This window comes from Ranitomeya variabilis, chromosome 4, assembly GCF_051348905.1.
Source record: "Ranitomeya variabilis isolate aRanVar5 chromosome 4, aRanVar5.hap1, whole genome shotgun sequence".
Lineage (NCBI taxonomy): Eukaryota > Metazoa > Chordata > Amphibia > Anura > Dendrobatidae > Ranitomeya > Ranitomeya variabilis.
The window spans coordinates 80,966,667-80,989,941 of NC_135235.1; the positions used below are offsets into that span (position 1 = coordinate 80,966,667).

Consider the following 23,275-nt stretch of genomic DNA (forward strand, 5'->3'; position numbering starts at 1 on the left):
GTGAAAGGGGCCTTATAGATATAGCCTTATCATTGGTGGGGGTCCCAATGGTCTTATCCCTCCCCCACCCTCCATTCCCCAGTAATACTGCATTTATCACACGTACGCACAATTTTTTTATGGGATAGCCCCTGAACAGTTCTATGGATATGTGTGATAGCTGGGAATGGACGGGGGGAGGGTAAGACCTCTGGGCCCCTTGTCAATGATAACATGGGGTCCTAAGACAGATGTGTAAATTATTTGGTAGTGCAGTTCACAACCTCTTAAATTATTTCTTTGGGACTAACAGTAAGGCAGGTCTCCTTCAAAACAATGAGACTTCCATCTGTAGACAGCTGTTTCGGGGTTCTTGCCCCTCATAAGTACAAGGTAAGGTATTGGTTAGATGCCTTTTATGTACTCTCTGGAAGATCTGTTTCTCTTTGTTCAGAGTTTGAACAGAGTTTAATTTGCATAATCGGGCCAATTCTGTCAGATGAGAGAATCTGCAGTCCTGTGTGCCTAGCCTAGGGGAAAAGGTACGTAACTCACTTTCCCCCATAAAGAAGAACGCTGTCTCTCTCTAAAGTCACCTATAGGTAGTTAACCTGTAATTCAGTGTCTGACCTATCAAAAAAGTATATTAAATGACTGGAGATTTCAGACAAGACATAATCTGCTCGAAAAGGAAGATTCCCATCTGTAGACTGTTGTTTCAGGTTCTTGCCCCTCATCAGCACAGGACAGGGTATTATTCTAGCAATAGGATTGCTGGATGCTAATACATTACTAAATCAGTGTACACAGCCACTTACTTTATTTTCCTACCCTGTGTGAATACATGCACTTTTTATAGCATTGCTGAAAGCCTACATAAACCGATCATGTGCTGATGTCCGGACAGGTCTGATTACTGAGGGATCTGGAACAATACCGGATCAGTGCTTAAAAGCAATGTTCCCAAAATGTGCCCCTGTTTACGGCTCTTGGTGCCGGGTGTCATATTCTCTCTGTGCAAATGTTTGTGTTTTTGTACTGAGCTGCTTTGTTGGATGCTCCTGGCTCAGGTGGCATTCGCTTTCTGTTTCCACATTATCAGGAACATTTCAGCTGTGTTCCAACGAGATCATGTTCTCTCAACAGACAGACAAATAATTCTCTTTTCTCTCATTTTATTCTCTGTGCTCCAAAAGATGCAGCCATTTACTATAGAGTAATTCATTCTACTTATTTTATTCCTGCAGGAAATCGAGACTGTAAGTCAATGCCTTCCCGAAATCTGGACTACTAAAGGGATGACGTCTCATGAGCATAGCCCTCACTTATCCTTCAGAGGAGCCACAGATTTTCAGCCAAGGTAATACTTCTTCTGTATTAGACATAGCTTAACGTCCAGTACAGCCTCACAATGCTGAGCCCCGGCTGTGATAAAGTGGCTAGATAGCCCTGTTTGTCCATGTCAATGACAATGAAACGAACCAGCCAGCTATCCTGCACACCGACTGCAAGTTTCTATTTGATAAAGAATCATTGTGCTTTGCCAAACTCTAATCATGTCCTATTTATCCAAAACATCTATTCAAGGGTATGGCTGAAGCCGAAACTGAACTGCGGAGAGCACAGTGTCCCATTAATGATCCCGATGAGGGGGTCAAATTATTTTAATGTGTGTTGAAATGTAGCTAAAAGAGTAGATAGACGCACATGCTGTGTTATGCTTAACGGGAAGCTGCCTTAAAAAAAAATAATAGTTTTCAACAATTGAAAAAATGTAAAGCATTAATGTTTTAACTTTAACTTTTTTAAAATATTATCATTTCTTTTTAATGGAGTAAAATATGAAAAATAATTTAAGCAGCTGCTGAAAGTTGCCATGAAAACCTAGTGTACAACTTACGACTGCAGTAAATGTGGGCGGGGTCTGCTCACGTGTGTGTGATGTCACTCCTCTCCTCCCCTCCTGGGTGTTTGCAAAAGGATAAGAGAGGACGACGTTTAGGATTTTTTTTCCCCTAAACCCCCTTAATTGTATATGAGGTTTAGTACAAGTGTATAAACCCCTTAGTGACGGGGCCAAATTTTTCAAATCTGACCAGTGCCACTTTATGTGACAATAACTCTGGAACGCTTCCACATATCACAGCGATTTTGAGATTGTTTTTTCGTGAAACATTATATTTTATGGTAATTGTTAATTTAGGTCAATATGTTTTGCGTTTATTTATGAAAATGTCAGAAATTTGACAAAAATTTCTAAAAATGAGTAATTTTTACCCTGAATAATTTTAGAAGGTTTAAAATTGTAGCATTAATTTTTCATTTTTTTCAAGGACAAATACAAGTTATTTTTTTAGGGATCTATTCAGTTTTTCAATGATTTTGGAAGCCCTATATATTGGAACCCCCCCTAAAAGTTAAACCATTTTAAAATCATCGCTCCTCAACATATTCAAAATTGCTGTCAGGTAGTGTTTTAATAGTGATTAATTCAAACTGGCATAACAGGAAAGAAAAATGTCATTTTTCACTCCTGAATGTTGCTAACTTCTGAACAGGCCGCTATAACTGACCAACTGTAGGACCGTTATTTGGCCGAGAATTGCTGTGGCAGCCATCAGGACCACACAATCATGATCACAGGGTGCTGATGGGGTTTCAGGAACACCCTACACTCTAACCATGTAGATGCCAATGCCATAGTCACTATTTACAGCAGCATCTTGGGGTTTAAACCTAAGATGCCAACACAGTTCATGGCTGATGCAGCAGGGTGTCAGCTAGAGTGTACAGCCAACAGCTGCTGTTTCACCTGTCGGGATATTATTCACTTATGTCTCAGGTCAGTTTTAATTAGTTTTCGTGGTCACTAGGGGTACGTCTCCACGGGCCGGATTATCGGCGCTTTGGACGGAGTGGAAACCCCGCTTCGCCCAAAGCGCTGCCCCCTTCTGTACGCACAGTGATTCCGGATGTGTTCATTGAACACATCCAGAATCGCCGCACCCTGTGCATAGGAGTGTGTTATTTACCTTGCGGAGATGGAGCGTCGCCACAAGGTAAACAGACATGCTGCGGTCTAGAAAGATGCGCCGCATGTCCGGAAACGCAGGGCCGCCGGATGCGTGTTCACACGCATAGTGGAGACGGGATTTCCTAAAATCCCCTCCACTATGCTGTAACATCTGGACTATGCGGATTGAACGCTGCAGCTGTACGCAGCGTTCAATCCGCAGCTAATCTGGATGTAATCCGGCCCGTGGATACATACCCTAAGGGGTTAAGCAGCACTCCTGTACTCTTTAGGCCCGTGCATCCACTCTTGCTTCTTTTTCCATACAAGTCTATGAGAGGCAAAACAACAGCATTGACAAAGCAACTTCCGCTTCACACATAAACCATTACGTGATCCGGCAAGTCTGTTTTCAGGTCACAGCGGCCAGAAGAGGACCGGAGCGGGTGAGGTGTAACTTCACTTTTATATATGTCTATATACATTGTTAACTAATTGTTTATCATGTTAAACATGTTCTTATATTGAAAGGAACATTAAATAGTATTGAAAATATATATAGCATACTATATGTAAAATATAAAGGGTTTTCCCCTCTCCCACGGCTGCAGTTTGTTTAAAAACAAAACAAACTGTGCTTTACTCACCATTCCCGGATCCAGGGCTGAGTCTCCACCGCTGCCCCCAGTGTGTCTGTTATTTCTCTAGAGCTGACGGCACTGAAGCCAATCGGTGAGCTAAGTAACTCATGTATTTTACGGGGGCAAATCGCTGTGTTTTATTTATTTTTTACAAATAGTGCAGTTTTGTGGTGTTTTCTGCCTCTTTTTCTGGTGTTTATACTTCTTCCTTGCATTAAAAACACTCTGGTGAGATGTTGCTTGTGAGTTTTTAGAAAACTCTTTGTTTTTGTTTTTTTTACACATTGTAAAAAAAAGGCCACAGGCCAAAACGGCTAGTGAAAAAATGTATGAAAACCATTTTTACATTTCCTTCCTCTGGATCAACATGTTAGGCTATGGGTTGAACTAGATGGACTTAAAGTCTTCCTTCAACCTTAAAAACTATGTTAGGTCGGTTTAACACATCAGTGTCTCCGGTACGTGTGGTGACAATTTTCTCACGTACCGGAGACACTGACACACCTATACCGATTCATATGAATGGGTCTATGCACGTGTCAGCGGGTTTTCACGGAACGTGTGTCTGTGTGCAAAACACGCTGACATGTCCATTTTTGAGCGACAGCACAGATCACATGGACACATACAAGTCAATGGGTCCATGAAAACACGTACTGCACACGGATGGCATCCGTGTGCCGTCCATGTGCCATCTGTGTGTGTTTTTAAAATCATAAGGTTAAAATTGAAACCAATTGTTTCAATACACGGACACATGGATGGTACACACGGACAGCACACGGATGCCGCGCGGATGTGACAAACGGACATGGATATCTTCAGTACCGTTTTTTTCCGGTACCGGAAATATCAGGACATGTGAAACCGGCCTTACTATGTTACTATGTAATTTGGAGACAAAAACAGTCAAGGAATCTTAAATGAGAACTGTATGGAAAAAAGTGGCTGAATAAAGGACCACTTATTCTGGTCACATGTAGAATGAGTCAGCAACTTTTTATTTACGTTCTACCTCATAATTCCATCTGTTTATATTATTTATTACCTCAAGAAAGGAATCAGAGCGGAGTTGTAATAATGGTATTTGAACACGTTCTATATAATCCACAGTGTGAACTTGTGGTTATGTGTTTCTATACCGACTATCATGAAAATAATAAAAGAATATATTAGGAAGTTACGTAAATAGAAACACTATAAACATAAAGGTAACCTGCAGTTTGCTGATGGAGCAAAGATGAAAACTCTGTTCTTTCCCTTAATGGAGTTGCCGGATCTTTTTTTTAAAGTCAGCAGTCACTGTATGTGACTGCAGATTTCTGAATTGTGACAGTGTGCGGTGTGCACGCACTCAGGATTCTTTGATGATGGCGACAGCAGATAGTCACATAAACATGTATGCGATTTGTATTCATGTGGTCACATGCCAACTAGACGTGCTCAGCCTTTCTCAATTCACTTGTATGAGGGAGACTGATAACGTCTAGTCGGAATGTGGCCGGAAGTGTACAAATCGCATAGTTGTAGTCACTTGACCGCCCAACCGCCTGCAATACTAGAGAATACTGATGGTTTACATACTGCAGGCTATGAGTATTCAGAAGTCACTGCAGACTTTTATCAGAAACCCCTTTTTGACACATTCATCATACTTTAGTTGCTAAAGAAGATTAGAAAACCCATTGTTTGTCTGTTGATAAAAAAAATAATTAAATACAACACATCCTGCACTCTGTGATCCTGCACTCCTCCAAGACTCCCAACCTTGTCCTCAAACAGTTGCACAGATAAGCTCATGTATAACAGTGCAGCTACTGTTTCTCTACCAATAGCTTATCACGAAAGGAAACAAGTGATTTCCTCTTTTTTTACTGACTGCTTTTGTTCTTTTCTATCAGGGTATGTCCACACACATTGTATACTCTGTGAAGACTGCAATCAAAATTTGCATAAATTAGATGTGCATTTATTGTGGATTTTACTGCAAATTTACATCACAAAGGTGAAAATTTCACAGTGAAGATGTGCGGCATAGATTGTCTTGTTTTTGTATGTAAAATCGACACCACAGGTTAATTTCTGTTTAAATGATGCACAGATTTTTATTACACAGTATTTGGGTAAAGTCACTCTGCAGCCATCATCTCAAAAAAAGGCTTAACCAGACAGACTTGCTCTGTCTAGTCCAGAGGTTCCTGGGCCTTCAACCTTTAACCCTATTGAAGGATCTGAACTAACAACGAGGCCCCTGGGTTGCATCCACGGAGTAGCTGCTTTCCAAGGGAGTCAGCCTGAGTCAAGGATAATTTTACTAGCTGGGTCAGTATCGGGAGGGACAGAAGGAAAATACCACAGTCTGAGGAATAGCCATGAGTGGATAGCAGGAGGTTACTCAATAAGAAAGTCATACAAGCTAAAGTCAGATCAGGAAGGATCATCTAGAAAGGAAAAATCAGGGTCACAAGCTGGGTCAAGGACAGAGTGAATACAACAGAAGAACAGCACCAGAATACACGGAGTACAACAAACACAATAACTACTTAATAACTTGAGTAGGATGTGATACTGGCCCATTGGCCACTACAGGGAGCCGATTACTCCTGCAACACCAAGATCTACAGCTGAACAGTGCGATATCTAATGATATTGGCCATGACATCTCCTCCATCACTATCTCCACCCTTCTCAGGCTCTATGAAGCCAGAGCTGTCAGTCATAGAAGAGGAGGATGGAGATTGAGGGAAATCAATCAGATGGGAACGTGCACTTAAATGTTTGGCCACACCATGATGCACCGAGCACCCGTGTTTGGTTTGAACAGTCATTTTGTGCTGAGTGTCCCCTTTAAGGATTGGGTTTTTTTTACCTGCCCCGTGTAAAGGTACCTTCACACGAAACGACTTTACAACGAGAACGACAACGATCTGATCGCTGCAGCGTCGCTGTTTACATCGCTGGAGAGATGTCAAACACAGCAGCTCCAGAACGACGCAGGAGCGATCCTGTGACGTAGCGGTGACGCACTTATCGTTCTCACAGGTCGTTAGCTCCATGTTTAACATTGCTGGCATCGTTGCTTTTGCTGTCAAACACGACGATACACGCCGATCTGACGACCAAAGAAAGTTCTGAACTTTAATCAACGACCAGCGATATCACAGCAGGATCCAGATCGCTGCTGCGGGTCAAACACAACGATATCGCTATCCAGGACGCTGCAACGTCACGGATCGTTGTCGTTCTCGTTGTAAAGTCGTTTCGTGTGAAGGTACCTTAAGTTATACAGATAAGCTGATTAACTATCAACTGTTACAACCAGAACTGGCTCCAAAGATTTATCCCACACTGATCGTCTTTCCTTCAGTCATAGTACAGAGGAGGAATACATTGTATAATTGGTCTCGTGTAGCTGTAGAGTTCTATTGCTTTAATAGTTTCTCTACAATCTTTGCATAAATCCAAATTATTCTGACAATGATTCTGTTGTAAGATTTGAATGGCAAAGGGATTACCGTGATCTGTCAGCAGTGGGTCAGGTTTCACACCTGGTGATGAGAAGACTCCGAGCTCCATCCTTTTACTACTTGTATTTTCCCTAAATTTTCAGGTTGTTTTACCTTTGTACTCTTTCCATCCTTCTCTGTAAAGTCATGTTTATGTGTGTCATCTCTGAAACCTATGAATTTTGTAATGCAGTGCTACTAGAGGATTCTGGTAGTGGCTCTTTTATAGAGGAAAATGGAGCGTTTGGTCAAGCCAAGCGTTTCTGTTTATGGGGGGTTGGGAGAGATAGCGCTCAGCCAAATGATCTTTCAGCCCACAGCTATCTAATGTGTATGGCCAGTTTAAAGAGGTATTCTATACTTCAAAAGTTATCCCACACCCATAGGATAGGGGAAACTTCACAATTGCAAAGTAGTCCGACCGCTGGGACCCCATGGGATCCCGGAAACTTAGACTCTGAAGAGCCCCGTGTGAATGGAGCGGTGGTCAATCATGCACACTGTTTCTATGTTCATTCTTATTGGAACCATTGGAGATAGCTGAACGCTGCTCTTGGTTTTCGGCACTCCCATAACAACAATGAAGGGAGGGACAGTGCTCATGATTGACCTCTGCTTCATTCACAGCGGGCACTTCAGAGTCCCAGTTCTTGGGATCGATTGGGAGATGTCACCTACCCCATGGAGAAGAGATCACTTTCAAACTTGAGAAAAGCCCATTATGTCAGTAGGAAAGAATCCTCTATTTATTAACAGAGAATTAAAGTGAGAATTGGTTGCATTTAGCATCTCCATCCTGCCTTACTAATATTCTATGTGGTAGCGCCACACGGAAAATGTCAGGTTTCGGTCATAGTGTCCACTATGTTATCTCCTTTATGAAGCCTGTCGAAGAACAACATTTGTGAAAGTATTCATGACGGTGCCAATCATTTAACTACACGTTCCCACCTGCTTGATTTCCCTCTTATCTCCTCTCTTCTCTGACTCTATGAAGCCAGAGCTGTCAATCGAAGAAGAGTGGGGTGGAGATTTAGGGAAAACAAGCAAATGGGAAGTAGTATTTACATGATTGGCCCCGCCATAATGCACTAAGTACTTAATTTGAACAGTCCTTCTGTGCTAACTACGTCCCTTTAATGCAAGGATTCCTTATGGACCCATGTTAGGACCATATGCCTGAACTCTTAAAGTGGCGAGACTCGGTATAATATTTTATGGCACAATAAGGCATCAGAGTGAAAATATGTGCTGGAAGTTATTCTGCAATTTGGTTTCTTAATTTCCAGCTTATTGTAAAATATCAAACATTTTTCACATTTTAAATGGAGTGTAAGAACTTGACCTCTCTAATGCATAACAGGAGGCAGTGTCGTAGTTTGATGCTTGTGGGCCTCTATGCAAAATCTCCACCTGGGCTCCTGACTGATATGGATCTTTATTAGTGTTGGTTTTCTCATATGGACCCTATTGGGCCTCCCTGGGTGTGACTGCAACCCCTGCACCCACTAGAATTACGCCCCCGACAGGAGGGTCTGAGAACATAAGTTACACGTGTCATATCGGCTTTTCGTCGAGTTTACAACCATTGTGCTCTGAATCTATTATAAGCTGTAACAATCTATTATATGAACTCTTTGTTCAGACACAAATAACTGCTGCTTTAAAGTGATGTAGATTAACAAGTCCTACAAAGACATTTTTCACGGCACCCTTCTCTTATACCTTCTGCAGCAACAATGACTACAATTGTGCATCTGTTCTGCCAAGGTAAACACTAATTCTACATCCATTCTCCTCCAATTTTTCTTTACTTTGCGATTATTTTTTTTCCTAGATTGTTTCTCTTAATTGCAGCAGCGTTGAATAAGCATTTGCTATTAAAACCTCTGCAGATTGCTGTCCTGGAGAGAAAAATCTGATGGGATCTGTATCTACTTTGTAAAAAGACCTTCATTCATTACCATTGCTAATATTTTCAGAACACAAATGTAAGTGTTTAGGACTTGACCTGTTTTTAGTCTAGAAATCCCCATAAACTGGTAATCGGGCAACATATGAGCTATTCACAGCAGATTGGACCTAAGATTTGTTATCTCTCCTTACTTGTTTTATCAAAAACTTGTATTGACCAAACTGCAACAATTCTGTAGCTTCTTTTCTAAAGGTACCGTCACACTCAGCGACGCTGCAGCGATATAGACAACGATCCGATCGCTGCAGCGTCGCTGTTTAGGTCGCTGTAGAGACGTCAAACACAGCAGCTCCGGAACGATGCAGGAGCGATCCAGTGACGTAGCGGTGACGTACTTATCGTTCTCACAGGTCGTTAGCTCCATGTAAAACATCGCTGGTATCGTTGCTTTTGCTGTCAAACACGACGATACACGTCGATCTGACGACCAAATAAAGTTCTGGACTTCTAGCTCCGACCAGCGATATCACAGCAGGATCCAGATCGCTGCGTGTCAAACACAACGAGATCGCTATCCAGGACGCTGCAACGTCACGGATCGTCGTCGTTCTCGTTGTAAAGTTGCTGAGTGTGAAGGTACCTTAAGATTCTGTATTTGCCTTTCCTCTGCTATTCCGAAGGCCACGTTCACACTTCAGTATTTGGTCAGTAATTTACATCAATATTTATAAGCCAATGTCAGGAGTGGGAGATTCGGAGGAAAAGTATAATAGAAACACGTCTTGGTCTACAAATACTGATGTAAAATACTGACCATGTGAACGTGGCCTAATATAGGTCTGTGTAGAAGACACCGCTAAGTGTTACCAGAAGGGGGCGTGTCACTGCACGGAAGGACGTTGCCCAATCACAGTGTCAGGCCGGCGTCACACTCAGCGTATGAAAACACAGTCTGTATTTTACAGCTGTAATACGGAGAAATGTTCCCAAAATAGTGATCCGTATGTCATCCGTAGTCAGGGTGTGTCAGCGTATTTTGCGCATGGCATCCTCCGTATGTAATCCGTATGGCATCCGTACTGCAATATTTTCTCGCAGGCTTCCAAAACCGACATCCAATGGATTTATGTGCTGAAATGTTCGTTAAAACATATATACAGTATATATATATGTTATTGAGACACATATATATATATATATATATATATATATATATATATATATATATATATATATATATAAATATATACTGTATTTATATTTAATTCAGCGCTAGATATCCTAAAAGCCGGTAATTCAATTGCCGGCTTTACATTTCTCCTGCACAACCCGACAAGATATGAGACATGGTTTACATATAGTAAACCATCTCATATCCCTTTTTTTTTTGCATATTCCACACTACTAATGTTAGTAGTGTGTATGTGCAAAATTTGGGCGCTGTAGCTTGTAAAATAAAGGGTTAAATCGCGGAAAAAATTGGCGTGGGCTCCCGCGCAATTTTCTCCGCCAGAGTGGTAAAGCCAGTGACTGAGGGCAGATATTAATAGCCTAGAGAGGATCCATGGTTATTGGCCCCCCTGGCTACAAACATCTGCCCCCAGCCACCCCATAAAAGGCACATCTGGAAGATGCGCCTATTCTGGCACTTGGCCACTCTCTTCCCACTCCCGTGTAGAGGTGGGATATGGGGTAATGAAGGGTTAATGTCACCTTGCTATTGTAAGGTGACATTAAGCCAGATTAATAATGGAGAGGCGTCAATTCTGACACCTATCCATTATTAATCCAATAGTACGAAATGGTTAATAAAACACACACACATGATTACAAAGTACTTTAATGAAATAAAGACACAGGGTGTTTTAATATTTTATTATACTGGTAATCCACCTGAAGACCCTTGTCACCTGAAATAAAGTAAAAAAAAAACAAACAACAATATTCCATACCTTCTGTCGTTCCGTCAGTCCCACGATGTAAATCCATCTGAAGGGGTTAAATCATTTTACAGCCAGGAGCTGTGCTAATGCAGTCGCGGTGCCGTATTGTGACATCGCATTTAATGGTGGTCGAGCTGATCCTGTGCCACAAACGACCTACTTCAACTGTGATGCCGCCCAGGGGCGGACACTGACATCCTGGGGCCGCTGTGCAGGAAACGTGTCTGGGCCCCCCTCTTTTTATGGAGACAAAGCTATATATATATATATATATACACACACATATATATATATATGTGGGTGTGCATCTTACATAGTCTCCTTTATTATGTATATTGCCATCCTTTATTACACAGTGCCCTCTCGTGTTATTTACAGCACCGTCCCTTACATATTGGATTATTTATAATGCCCCCTGTCTTTATTACATACCATCCTGTCTTGTTAGATATATACTGCTTTCTCTCCCGTGCTGTGAAGGACTGTTGTGTTCTCTATGAGAAAGCCGCCGACAGACATCTCAACATTTCCCTCGACAGTCAGTTGGCTAGTTGCCGTCTAATGTGTATGGGAGCTTAAAGGAAATCTGTCACCAGATTTTTGATGTTCCATATAAAAGCAGCATGATGTAGGGGCAGAAACCCTGATTCCAGTTATGTATCACTTACAGAGCCACTTGCAGCAATTTTAATAAAATCCCTGTTTTATCTGATTCAGATCTTCTTGTTCTCTGAATGCGGAGCTCAGTAGAACCTCACCCACACCACTGATTGGCAGCTTTCTGTGTACGCTGAGTATAGGCAGAAAGCTGCCAACCACTGGTGGGGGCAGGTTTATAGAGAGCTCATGAATAAGGAGGACTATATGGCAGCAGGTTTACTAGTCCTCTAGTGAATCTCCTTCTGATAAATCAGTGATTTTATCAAAACAACAGCAAGCAGCCGACACATCACTGGAATCAGGGTCTCTGTCTCTACATTATGCTGCTCTCAGATTAGGTGGCAAAAACCTTCAACCTCTAAGTCTACATGCCTATCAATCAGACAGAATTGATAACTTTCTTATAAGGATGTAATCACAGGCACATGTAAATGATCTACAGGACGTCTTGTTTATTGTAAATGTCCTTATGTTTTCGCTTGATCCTGACATAGCTCTTTTTATTGCAATGGGGATATGTACTGTGTATAATCAGGGAGGTGATGCCACAATACAGAGATTCCTGACATTTGCACTCTTCATCTGCTCTGTAATATAGACGGAGACTTTGCTGATCTTGGTAAATATTATCTTCAGAGTATTTAGAAGGTTAAATCTGCACAAGAAAGCAACTAATATCTAACTGGAGATGCAAAAATACCTTGTCTATGTAAGAATATTTAATTAAACAAATTGCAATATCAGGTGAAGACTGACTGCCTGATAAATTCAGATAGGTAAATGGTAAAGTTCTTCCTCCCTGCCTCTAGGAGGCGCTCACTGCATACAGATTTATATAGATCACTTCCATTTTAATGGGGATGTTATGCTGCCCCTAGTGGTGACTACAGGTTACAAGAATTATACTATTTAAATAACAGTTCTTGGAGAAGGGAAGCAGGGGCTCTTTATGAGAAAACTAATAAAACAGTCTATAACAAACTACCAGAATTTGTGAATGAGGACAATTAATATTTACGGTACATGTAGCCGAACAGTGAGCAATGTTACTGGTGGACTCTTGGTAGCTCCATCCTACACTGATCGGGTCTATCCCATCAAGTAGGAGGAGATGCTACAGAGTAATCAAGCTATTAAGACAGCTTCTAAAACTGTAGATGGAGAACTATCAGGTAGTGGTGGACCTTTCCCTTTTCTTTTGAGCTCCAGGGGCCTCAAACCAAGAATAGATTAATTTTTCTAAACCTTAACCCCTTTCTGCCATCGGACAGAATAGTACGTCAGATGGCAGTAGCTTTGATGCAGGGCTCCGGCGATGAGCCCGCATCAAAGCTGTTTTGAACAGCTGACATGTGCCCGCCATAGGCGCAGGCAGAATCGCGATCCGCCCACACCTATTAACTAGTTAAATGCCACTGTCAAATTCTGACAGCGGCATTTAACAAGCACTTCCAGCCATCCGGCTGGAAATGCTCACATCGGTGACCCCCGTCACATGATCGGGAGTCATCGGTGTTTCGTGACTACCAGAGGCTCTATGGTTGTTGATGCTGGATTGCTGTGAGCGCCACCCTGTGGTCGGCGCTCATAGCAAGTCTGTAATTCTGCTACATAGAGGCGATCTGAGCATCACCTCTATCTAGCAGAGCCAATCAAGTTGTGGCATCTTCTAGCCTCCTATGGAGACTATTGAAGCATGGCAGAAATAAAAAAAAAAATGTTTTTAAAAATATGAAAAAAAAAAAAATATATATATATAAAAGTTCAAATCACCCCCCTTTCGCCCCATTCAAAATAAAACAATAAAAAAATCAAACCTACACATATTTGGTATCAAACTCATATAGAAAACAAGCACCACCATGAATCAGTAGATAAAGGAATATATCAAAGCTTTATTTGAACAATAATATAAAATACAAGGATGTGACAGAGGTAAGCCAAAAAATAAGTGGTACCACAATAAGCACCAGACACCAACAGATGTATAGCAATTAAAGGTTGACTGAACTGCTCAATACTTTGTATATACCCTGGAGTAATAATAGTATAAGATCTAGAATAAAGAGGTATATACCAGAGCAGGTGGCTCCAGAGGGGCTGTATACCACATCCAGAGGAAACATAACAGAAGATGACTGAATCTGATCAAACGATCATGGTAATTACCTGAAAGTTCCTGGAGCCCTGTGATACCCACCGTCCCCATATTTGGTATCGCCATGTTCAGAATCGCCCGATCTATCAATAAAAAAATGTTTAACCTGATCACTAAGCGGCGTAGTGATAAAAAAAAGTCAAAACGCCAGAATTCCGTTTGTTTTTTTTGGTCGCCGCGTCATTGCATTAAAATACAATAACGGGCGATCAAAAGAACACATCTACACCAAAATGATATCATTAAAAACGCCAGCTCGGCACGCAAAAAATAAGCCCTCACCCGATCCCAGATCACGAAAAATGGAGACGCTACGAGTATCGGTAAATGGCACAATTTGGGTTTTTTTAGCAAAGTTTGGAATTTTTTTTCACCACTTAGATAAAAAAAATAACCTAGTCGTGTTAGGTGTCTATGAACTCGTAATGACCTAGAGAATCATAATGGCAGGTTAGTTTTGCATTTAGTGAACGTAGCAAAAAAAGCCAAACAAAAAACGTGTGAGATTGCACTTTTTTTGCAATTTCACCGCACGTGGAAATGTATTCCCCTTTTCTAGTACACAAAATGGTAAAACCAGTGGTGTCATTCTAAAGTACAACTCGTCCCGCAAAAAATAAGCCCTCACATGGCCATATTGAGGGAAAAATAAAAAAGTTATGGCTCTGGGAAGGAGGGGAGCAAAAGGAAAACGCAAAACCAAAAAAAGCTGTTAAAGAGGCTGCTGAGGTTCTCGTAAGTAACTGGGGTCACTGGTGGACATACACAGAAAAGGGGCCCTGTGCAAGAATAATATATGGGCCCTTTGAAGTCCATCATGATGTATAATTACACCTACTTTGGGGTTCAAAATGGGCCTCCTTACCTTGGTGGGTTTATTATTTTAGAGGAAAAGAAACTTTTTCAGCTAATGACCTGAGACATGCCCAGAGCCCCTTGTCCCAGTGATTATATCTAATCTTTGTAGATCTGTGTCTGTGTGAGGAGCTCTTCACTGGTTATTACAGTAGCACACAATCAGCACCATCTACAAAGGTGTTGACACAAAACAGCATGTGACCCAGTGCAAGCAAATAAGTGCGGTATCTGTGGAGATCTGTGCTTGACTCCTGTGTTGTGTCACCTGGCTGCTCCGCGCCCGTCACAGCTCCTCTCATTACAGTCCACTTTCCCATGCACTGCACACTGGCTGCATCGGTTATGTTCCTCATGCCACAAGGGCAAAATGACCCAAGAATTCAGTGGGGCTAATACACTTCCGGCTACCCAATGTGATTTCCTTCTACAATCCACCCAGAATCCACGTAAGTAAGCGACATATCACTTTTTTCCCCCCAAGTTTCAGGGTTTAAATGCATGTAAATCAATGGCTATAATGCTGATTTTGGAGCAGAATATGCATTATAATTCATGTAAAATTCACTTTGTGTTAAGTTTGCAGGAATGGATCTGCTCTTGGTTGTCTCCTTTAGATGCAGAAGTATCATTAGGTGGTTCTCATATGTAGTAGTTCTTGTATTAGAACCAAACTCCATCACTTTTGTTGTAATATTTAGCATATTATATGTATTGATGATTTCTACTTGTTTTTCAGAAGCAGTCCCATAATGCGGATTCAGGACTTTGCTGAGCAGCTGCAGCATGTGAGTGAGGTAAGAACAGACCTAACCGTGTATTGTAACTTGTAACACCCTAGATCCATTGATTGTGTGTGTGATTGATGAGATAAAATGAGATGAAACTTTGGCATAGAGTCAGACATTTTCCCTTTAGATTTCTTTTATAGAACGTCAGCCATTCCTAGTAACTCATTGTATATTATTTATCACAGAATGACCTAGAAGTGCTTTTCATGGATTGCTAATGATTGAGAAGGTTGCTACATGATCATTTATCAGGGCCGCGCCACCACTGGGCACACCCGGGCATGTGCCAGGACTGGGATGAATGGGAGGGCCCACTTGGCGTCGGGGACACCGGCACGCTATGGAGCCCATGAGTTGGGGGAGCCTGGTGCCAGTGCTCTCAAATACTCACCTCTCCTCATTCCCCACAGCTCCAGTGTCTTCAGCATCGTCATCTTCTGACTCTGTGATGTCTCAGGGCAGAGGGCGCAATGATGTCAGTACAGCGTGCCCTCTCCGAGCAGTGCAAAGAGTCAAAAGACGCTGAAGAGACAGGACCTGGGGAGAGGTGGGTATTTAATTTTTTTATTTTTTTTTATTTATGGAGTATTATATGGGGCCCCATTATACCATATGGAGCATTATATGTGTCTAGTTATAGTGTATGAAGCATTATATGTGCCCATTATACTGTATGGAGCATTATATGGGGCCAATATACTGTATGTAGCAATGTATGAGACCCATTATACTGCAATGAGCAATATATGGGGTCATTATATACTGTATGGAGCAATATATATGGGCATTGTACTGTACGGAGCAATATCTGTGGGCATTATACTGTATGGAGGACTATGTGGTGCTCATAATTCTGTATAGAGGACTATGTGGTGCCCATAATTCTGTATATAGGACTATGTGGTGCTCATAATTCTGTATAGAAGACTATGTGGTGCCCATAATTCTGTATGGAGGACTATGTGGTGTCCATAATACTGTATGGAGGACTATGTGGTGCCCATAATACTGTATGGAGGACTATGTGGTGCCCATAATACTCTATGGAGGACTTTGTGGTGCCCATAATACTTTATGGAGGACTATGTGGTGCCCATAATATTTGTATGGAGGACTATAGTGCCCCATCTAAAATGATAAGTTTGTAGTCACTCTATGTGCTCTGCTCTGTGAGGATTCGCCGGTTTCTGAGCTATTGTAGAATTTACAGTAGATATCACTCAAGTAATGTAAGAAATCTTTGGCATTGTTCTATACCTATATTTCTTATCTGTGCATCATTAATTGTGGTATGTGTTAAAGGGGCCCACTGAGACTCTTTCACCCAGGGCCAACAAAAACCTGGAGCCGACCCTGATCATTTTGGCTCCTGTCCGACCAATAGTTTATCAGGATAATTTCCCATAATTCTTGATAATTTTTTATCTATGCAGCAATCATATAATTATTTGATAAATGTTTATTATTAAAGAAGTCCAGTGATATATTTTTTAAGAACTTCTGGTCGATTTGCGCTGGTTTTGTCAACTGAGCTGTCCTGTCTATTTTTATGTTCCTGAGATAAAGTTGAAGATTTTAGTCCACTCACGGAGTCCAAGATATCTTTTCGCCGTCATCTTGACTGTCTCTCACACTTTGCAATTCTTTTATACATTGTGTACTTATTTTAATGCAGTTTGACCTATTTTTTTTTAACCTCCATCTTGATTCCGAGCTTTCACCCTATATTTCATTACTGTGTGTTTTGCTAATCCCGTGCATATCATGCCAGCTACTATAGCCAGTATATGTTTGCTGTGGTAACACTGTGATTATCCTCCCCTCTATATTCTCTGAAGTAGGCTAATAAATTATAATACAATCATGGAGGCTGAACTGTCATCATCTACAGTATAATTTTGTGAAAGGAGCCATGCAGTCATCATCAGTACCTGTGATAGAATTTCCTATTTCACATGTGGAGATCTTCATTGGCACAGTCCATGAAACTCATCATATTGGCAGTTCTGGTGACGGAGATGATGACCTGCCTACATAAAAGCATGTAATTCCCATGTGCTCTCATAGTAGGGCTACCATAAGGGTGTATAAGGCTTCACCATACCACCATATGCCTCCTATGTAATAAAAAAGCATGCAGAGTTTTTCTCTTTAAAAAGTGTGATGTACTCTATCAATTGCCGCATGTACAGAGATATTATCCACTAGAAGCATTGTTTTTCATTTTGTGTCCTTCCCAGGGGTGAATTTTCTGTTAGGCACAAAAGACATTAATATTTCATTTATCTTACAGCTATTTGTATAGTAAGGTTAACATTGAATTATAAGTCCTGTGAGCTGATTTGGTGGATATTGTAGATTTAATGTGTGCCTAAGAGCAGCCTGTAGGTAAGGCTACATCCACACATCCGTGTGACGCGTTCACGGGCTGTACAGGATTTTTTTTGGACACGTTGACCCATAAAGTTTAATTACCGTATACACTCGAGTATAAGCCGACCCGAGTATAAGCCGACCCCCCTAATTTTGCCACAACAAACTGGGAAAACTTATTGACTCGAGTATAAGTCTAGGGTGGAAAATGCAGCAGCTACCGGTGAATGTCAAAAATAAAAATAGATACCAATAAAAGTAAAATTAATTGAGACATCAGTAGGTTAAGTGTTTTTGAATATCCATATTGAATCAGGAGCCCCATATAATGCTCCATACAGTTCATGATGGGACCCATAAGATGCTCCATACAAAATACGTCCCATAAAATGCTTCATATTAAAATATGCCCCATATAATGCTGCACAAAGGTTAATAATGGCCCCATAAGATGCTCCATAGAAACATTTGCCCCATACAATGCTGCATAAAGGTTGATGGCCCAATAAGATGCTCCACACTTTATGGCCCAATAAGATGCTCCATACATTATGGCCCCATAAGATGCTCCACACATTATGGCCCCATGAGATGCTCCATACATTATGGCCCCATAGGATGCTCCATACATTATAACCCCATAAGATGCTCAAAACATTATTCCCCATAAGATGCTCCACACATTATGGCCCCATGAGATGCTCCATACATTGTGGCTCCATACATTGTGGCTCCATACATTGTGGCTCCATTCATTGTGGCCCCATACATTGTGGCCCCATACATTGTGGCCCCATACATTGTGGCCCCATACATTGTGGCCCCATACATTGTGGCCACATACATTGTGGCTCCATACATTGTGGCTCCATACATTGTGGCTCCATACATTGTGGCACCATACATTGTGGCCCCATACATTGTGGCTCCATACATTGTGGCCCCATACATTGTGGCTCCATACATTGTGACCCCATAAGATGCTCCACACATTTGCCCCATTTGCTGTTGCTGCGATTAAAATAAAAAAAATCACATACTCACCTCTCTTCGCTCAGGCCCCCGGCACTTGCGATAGTCACCTTCCACGTTCCATCGTTGCGCGCTGCTCTGTCTTCCATCCTCAGCACTGACTGTTCAGGCAGAGGGCGGCGCACACTAATTGCGTCATCGCGCCCTCTGACATGAACAGTCACTGCCAGAGGACGGAAGACAGAGCAGCGCGCAGCGGTGGAACGAGGAAGGTGACTATTGCGCAATGCTCACCTCCCCCGATATACTCACCTGCTCCCGGCGCGGTCCCTGGCAGCGTCTCACTGTCAGATGGTCTCCGGGAGCCGGCGGCATCTTCCTGTGTTCAGCGGTCACGTACCGCTCATTACAGTAATGAATATGCGTGCATATTCATTACTTTAATGAGCGGTACCACGTGACCGCTGAACACAGGAAGAGCTGCCAGGAGACCATCGGACATGCAGGGACCGCGCCAGGAACAGGTGAGTATATCACAGCCGCCACTCCCCCTCACCCGCCGACCCACGCCGACACTGACTCGAGTATAAGCCGAGAGGGTCACTTTCAGCCCAAAAAAGTGGGCTGAACATCCCGGCTTATACTCGAGTATATATGGTAATCCATACAGGCATCAGTTGGAAAAATGAGATTCAGAGCAAGTGCTATTCTCATCCGTTTTGTGGATCAGCCTCAGTCATTAAAGTCTATGGGCATCCATTTATAATGGTGGAGCACAGAACACACATTTTGTACATCTGTTTTTCCACCCAAGTTTCATTCTTTTTAACTGACACTTTTAAGAGTCATTGGATAAAAAAGTGCAGCCAGTCTGCCTGCCTCGGTGAGAAAAGGTGGAAACAACTAAGAGGGCACCATCGAAAAAATGGGACCGTTTCTCTCGGATGGAAACACTCGTACAGATATGTGAATGTAGCCTCAGGGGCAAGTCTCAGTATTGTTTTTTGCAGTGGAATTAAGTTCAGCAATCCCCATTATTTTCTTTTAAGAAATAAGGCTCCATGTGAATTTTTTTTATTGGAGAGATCTTAGAAATATAGGCAGCCAGCAGGTTTGTAATCAGCTATTCTCACAGTACAGGGCAAACATTGTAAGGGATTGATCAACTAAAAAAAAAAGAAATGGAAGGAAAATGTAAAATAAAAACCGTATTCTCACTGCGTATAATTCCTCCAGCGCAGGCTGCTCTGGTGGTCTTCACCTGGATAGGAGTAAATGGTGACTTGTTCTGTGGTCTCATATGGTCTGACAAATGGTCAGATGATCGGTTCCAATGCTCTTCTAGTCAGCTAACTGCTGCAGCCAATTAATTACCTGTCTCTACAGCCTGGACCTCCTTGCGTCTTATTCTCTCCGCCTTTGGATAAATCAAGACATCCAGAGGAAGTCAAAGCTGCTGCTGGTCTCTCTCTTCCTCCGGAAGTCAATTACATCTGAAGGAGAGAAGAATGAAGCCAGTGCTGATTGGCCACAGGGATAGCATGACATCACGAGAGCCCTGGGAGAGCCAGTGCCAACACCGCTGGAATGGTGCCTGTGTTAGGCGACCATGGCGGTAGTCGTGGCAACGAGCTGTAGTGTTCCCACACCCTGGCGCCCCACAAATGAAACATGCTGTCCCTTTTGCTGTATGTGTAACGTGCGCAGCAGAACACTCACATTAATTGCTGGAGTCCCCTCAGCTTCTGTCATTCTGGCTCCAGATCCCCGGGTTTCACAAACAACTCCTGATATGCAATGTCCTTTCTTAACAGTTCAACTTTAATTGATAACAGGGCTTTCATTACAGATGCGGCACAGTACGTACACAGTGACATTCCTGGGGCTTTCCCTGTCTTCCTGGCAATCGCTGCCTCTCTGGACAATCCCTGTCCCGTCCTGGCAATCTCTGCCTTCCCTAGCAATCTCAGTCCCTTCCATGACGTTCCTGCCTCTAGGTACTCCAGCTTCCTCGCATTCCCCTTGTCCGGTTTCAAGAAGGAAAGGTAAAAGGCTCCCCATCTCAGCTCCGCCTAATCCCTGCCATAGGCCCCAGATCCTCTTTGGAATGGTTCCCTTTAAGATGGTGACCGCCTGCACGCCACTCAGCATGGGGTGCCTTCTTGCCTCAGCAACTTCACCCACATGGCTATCTGTCTACCTTCTTTCACTTCACCTTGCCTGGGGCATGGCTGCCCAGGCTCTGCTTTCTAACAAGGAAGTCTCATAACTATATCCCACTGTTCTGCCCTACACCCATCTGTAACTGCTCCCAACCTGGAAAACCCCTTATGCTAACTAAGGCTACTTTCACACTAGCGTCGTGCACTGCACGTCGCTATGCGTCGTTTTGCAGAAAAAAACGCATCCTGCAAAAGTGCTTGCAGGATGCGTTTTTTCTCCATAGACTAGCATTAGCGACGCAGTGCGACACAATGCAACACGTCGCAACCGTCGTGCGACAGTTGCATCGTGTTGCGTCGGACCATCGGCACAAAAAAACGTTACGTGTAACTTTTTTTGTGCGTTGTGTGCAGCAATTCCGACCGCGCATGCGCGGCCGGAACTCCACCTCCCCGCACCTCACAATGGGGCAGCGGATGCGTGGAAAAAATGCATCCTCTGCCCCCGTTGTGCGGCGCTTCCACAGCTAGCGTCGGTGCGCTGCAACGTCGCATAGCGACGTGCAGTGCGCGACCCTAGTGTGAAAGCCCAAGTCTTTTCTCACACTCCCATTCCCCTATCTCTAATGTGCCCCCACTATTCTATTCTCTATACCTTTCCCTAACCCTATGCACATCACATGTAAAGTACACACACATTGAAATAGCAATAAACGAGTATATTAACATTCATAAACTCTATAAGACTGCATGGTTCATGGTTCAAAGAGAGGGAAGGCATATAACTGCCTCTGTCACCCCATTACACCTGCACCAGAGGTGAGCATAGGTGTTGTTTTATTGGGGTGAAAGATAAGGATTCAGAAGGGGTTGTCCGAGTAGTGGACAGCCCCTATAAAGAAAGTGTGTTGGACCACTCAAAAGATGCAAAGGGTCAGGCTAGAGATACAGAATCCACTATGCAATGTCTGCAGGGATAGTCCACTGATTCAAAATCTCCTGTTTTTGTCAGTGTAAATGGCAAGATAGTAAGAAGGTGTGATAAAGAACAATTTACTGCTGCGGTTGCTCTGTATATGTCAGTGCTTCTGCATAATGCATTACAGTGAGGTTTTCTGCTGATCTGTGGAAAACAGCATTACACTGACTCCTGCTGTGACCTCCTGCGCTGGTGATCACAGCCCTTTTATCAAAGTATTATGTCTAGAGAGTGCAAACCTAATAACTTCTGGAAGTACATACATATCGGCACTCGGCTTGTTTCATGCTGATTTCCTCTGACCACTGTGGTCTGACAGGCAACAGCAATTATTTACCAATGCAAAAGTCCCTAAGCGATAGTAAGCCCATAAGGCAGCACTCCAACAAATTTGGCTTAGCTTGTATAGAATACCACCTCTTCAAAAAAAAAAAAAAAAACTCCTTGAAAAAGCCACATCCAGGCGAAACGTGCGTTGGAGCTAGCTGGATACTATTGGGTATGGACTGTTTAATATTATAGGATATTTGCTCTATCCCATTCCCCTTTGCCTCTTTGATTTTCTGTATGCAGGCTTGCGAAATAGATGTTGGCTATGTGACATGGGGTATATTCCTTGCACTATTATGTTTATTATTTTGTCTATAAACCCACTCCAATTATTGCACTAGGGTTTTTTTGTATTGTTCTGTTGGTCTTTTTTCCCCTTTTTTAAATGTGTATTTTAATATTATCATAATAAAATTTATATATTTTTACCATATTGGTTTTGTATTTCTGTTGTTTCATCCCTTTTTTTTTAAGGAGTTGGTATTAGTTACATGGGGTGATATATGTTATATATTTATATCCTATTGGTTGTGTAGTTGTTAGCTTGTATAGAGCAGCATAGGTTAATATTGAGGTCATACTTATGAAACTTCATTGAGTCTGGAAATATCTTTGACAATTTGTATAATTATAGATATTGTACAGTTTGTTTTTGTTGATGTTCCACTTTTGAGTTATCTGTCATTTAGGTTCCTTTTTCCAATCTGATATGGTTCCTCTACTACAGACTACATTTACGACAATTCCTCTCACTTTGCAGAGGGGGCAGAGTCCACGCTATACTTCTCTGCTCTGTCATATCTAATGGCAGCAGTGACATAAAACAACTGTAATTAACTTATACAAAATAGTCTCAATGTATCCTATGTGGTGTAGCTTCACACTGCAGAGTATCATTATATCATATGTGATGTAATTTCACACTGCAGAGTCTCAGTAACTGGCATTTGATGCAGCTGCAGCCTGCCTAACCTGCCTCCTGCTGATGATAAGTTATT

At 42.3% G+C, this 23,275-nt stretch overlaps 1 protein-coding gene across 4 annotated transcripts in view; it reads left to right on the forward strand.

The window, feature by feature from the left end:
* The window catches only part of FAM13C (family with sequence similarity 13 member C), a 451,356-nt gene that overhangs the window by 378,741 nt on the left and 49,340 nt on the right, over nucleotides 1-23,275 (forward strand). For all 4 annotated transcript variants that reach the window (XM_077258855.1, XM_077258856.1, XM_077258857.1 and 1 more), the window contains 2 exons: nucleotides 1,227-1,339; nucleotides 15,410-15,467. In XM_077258855.1, coding sequence (XP_077114970.1) covers nucleotides 1,227-1,339; nucleotides 15,410-15,467 — 171 coding nt within the window. The remainder of the gene's footprint in view (nucleotides 1-1,226; nucleotides 1,340-15,409; nucleotides 15,468-23,275) is intronic.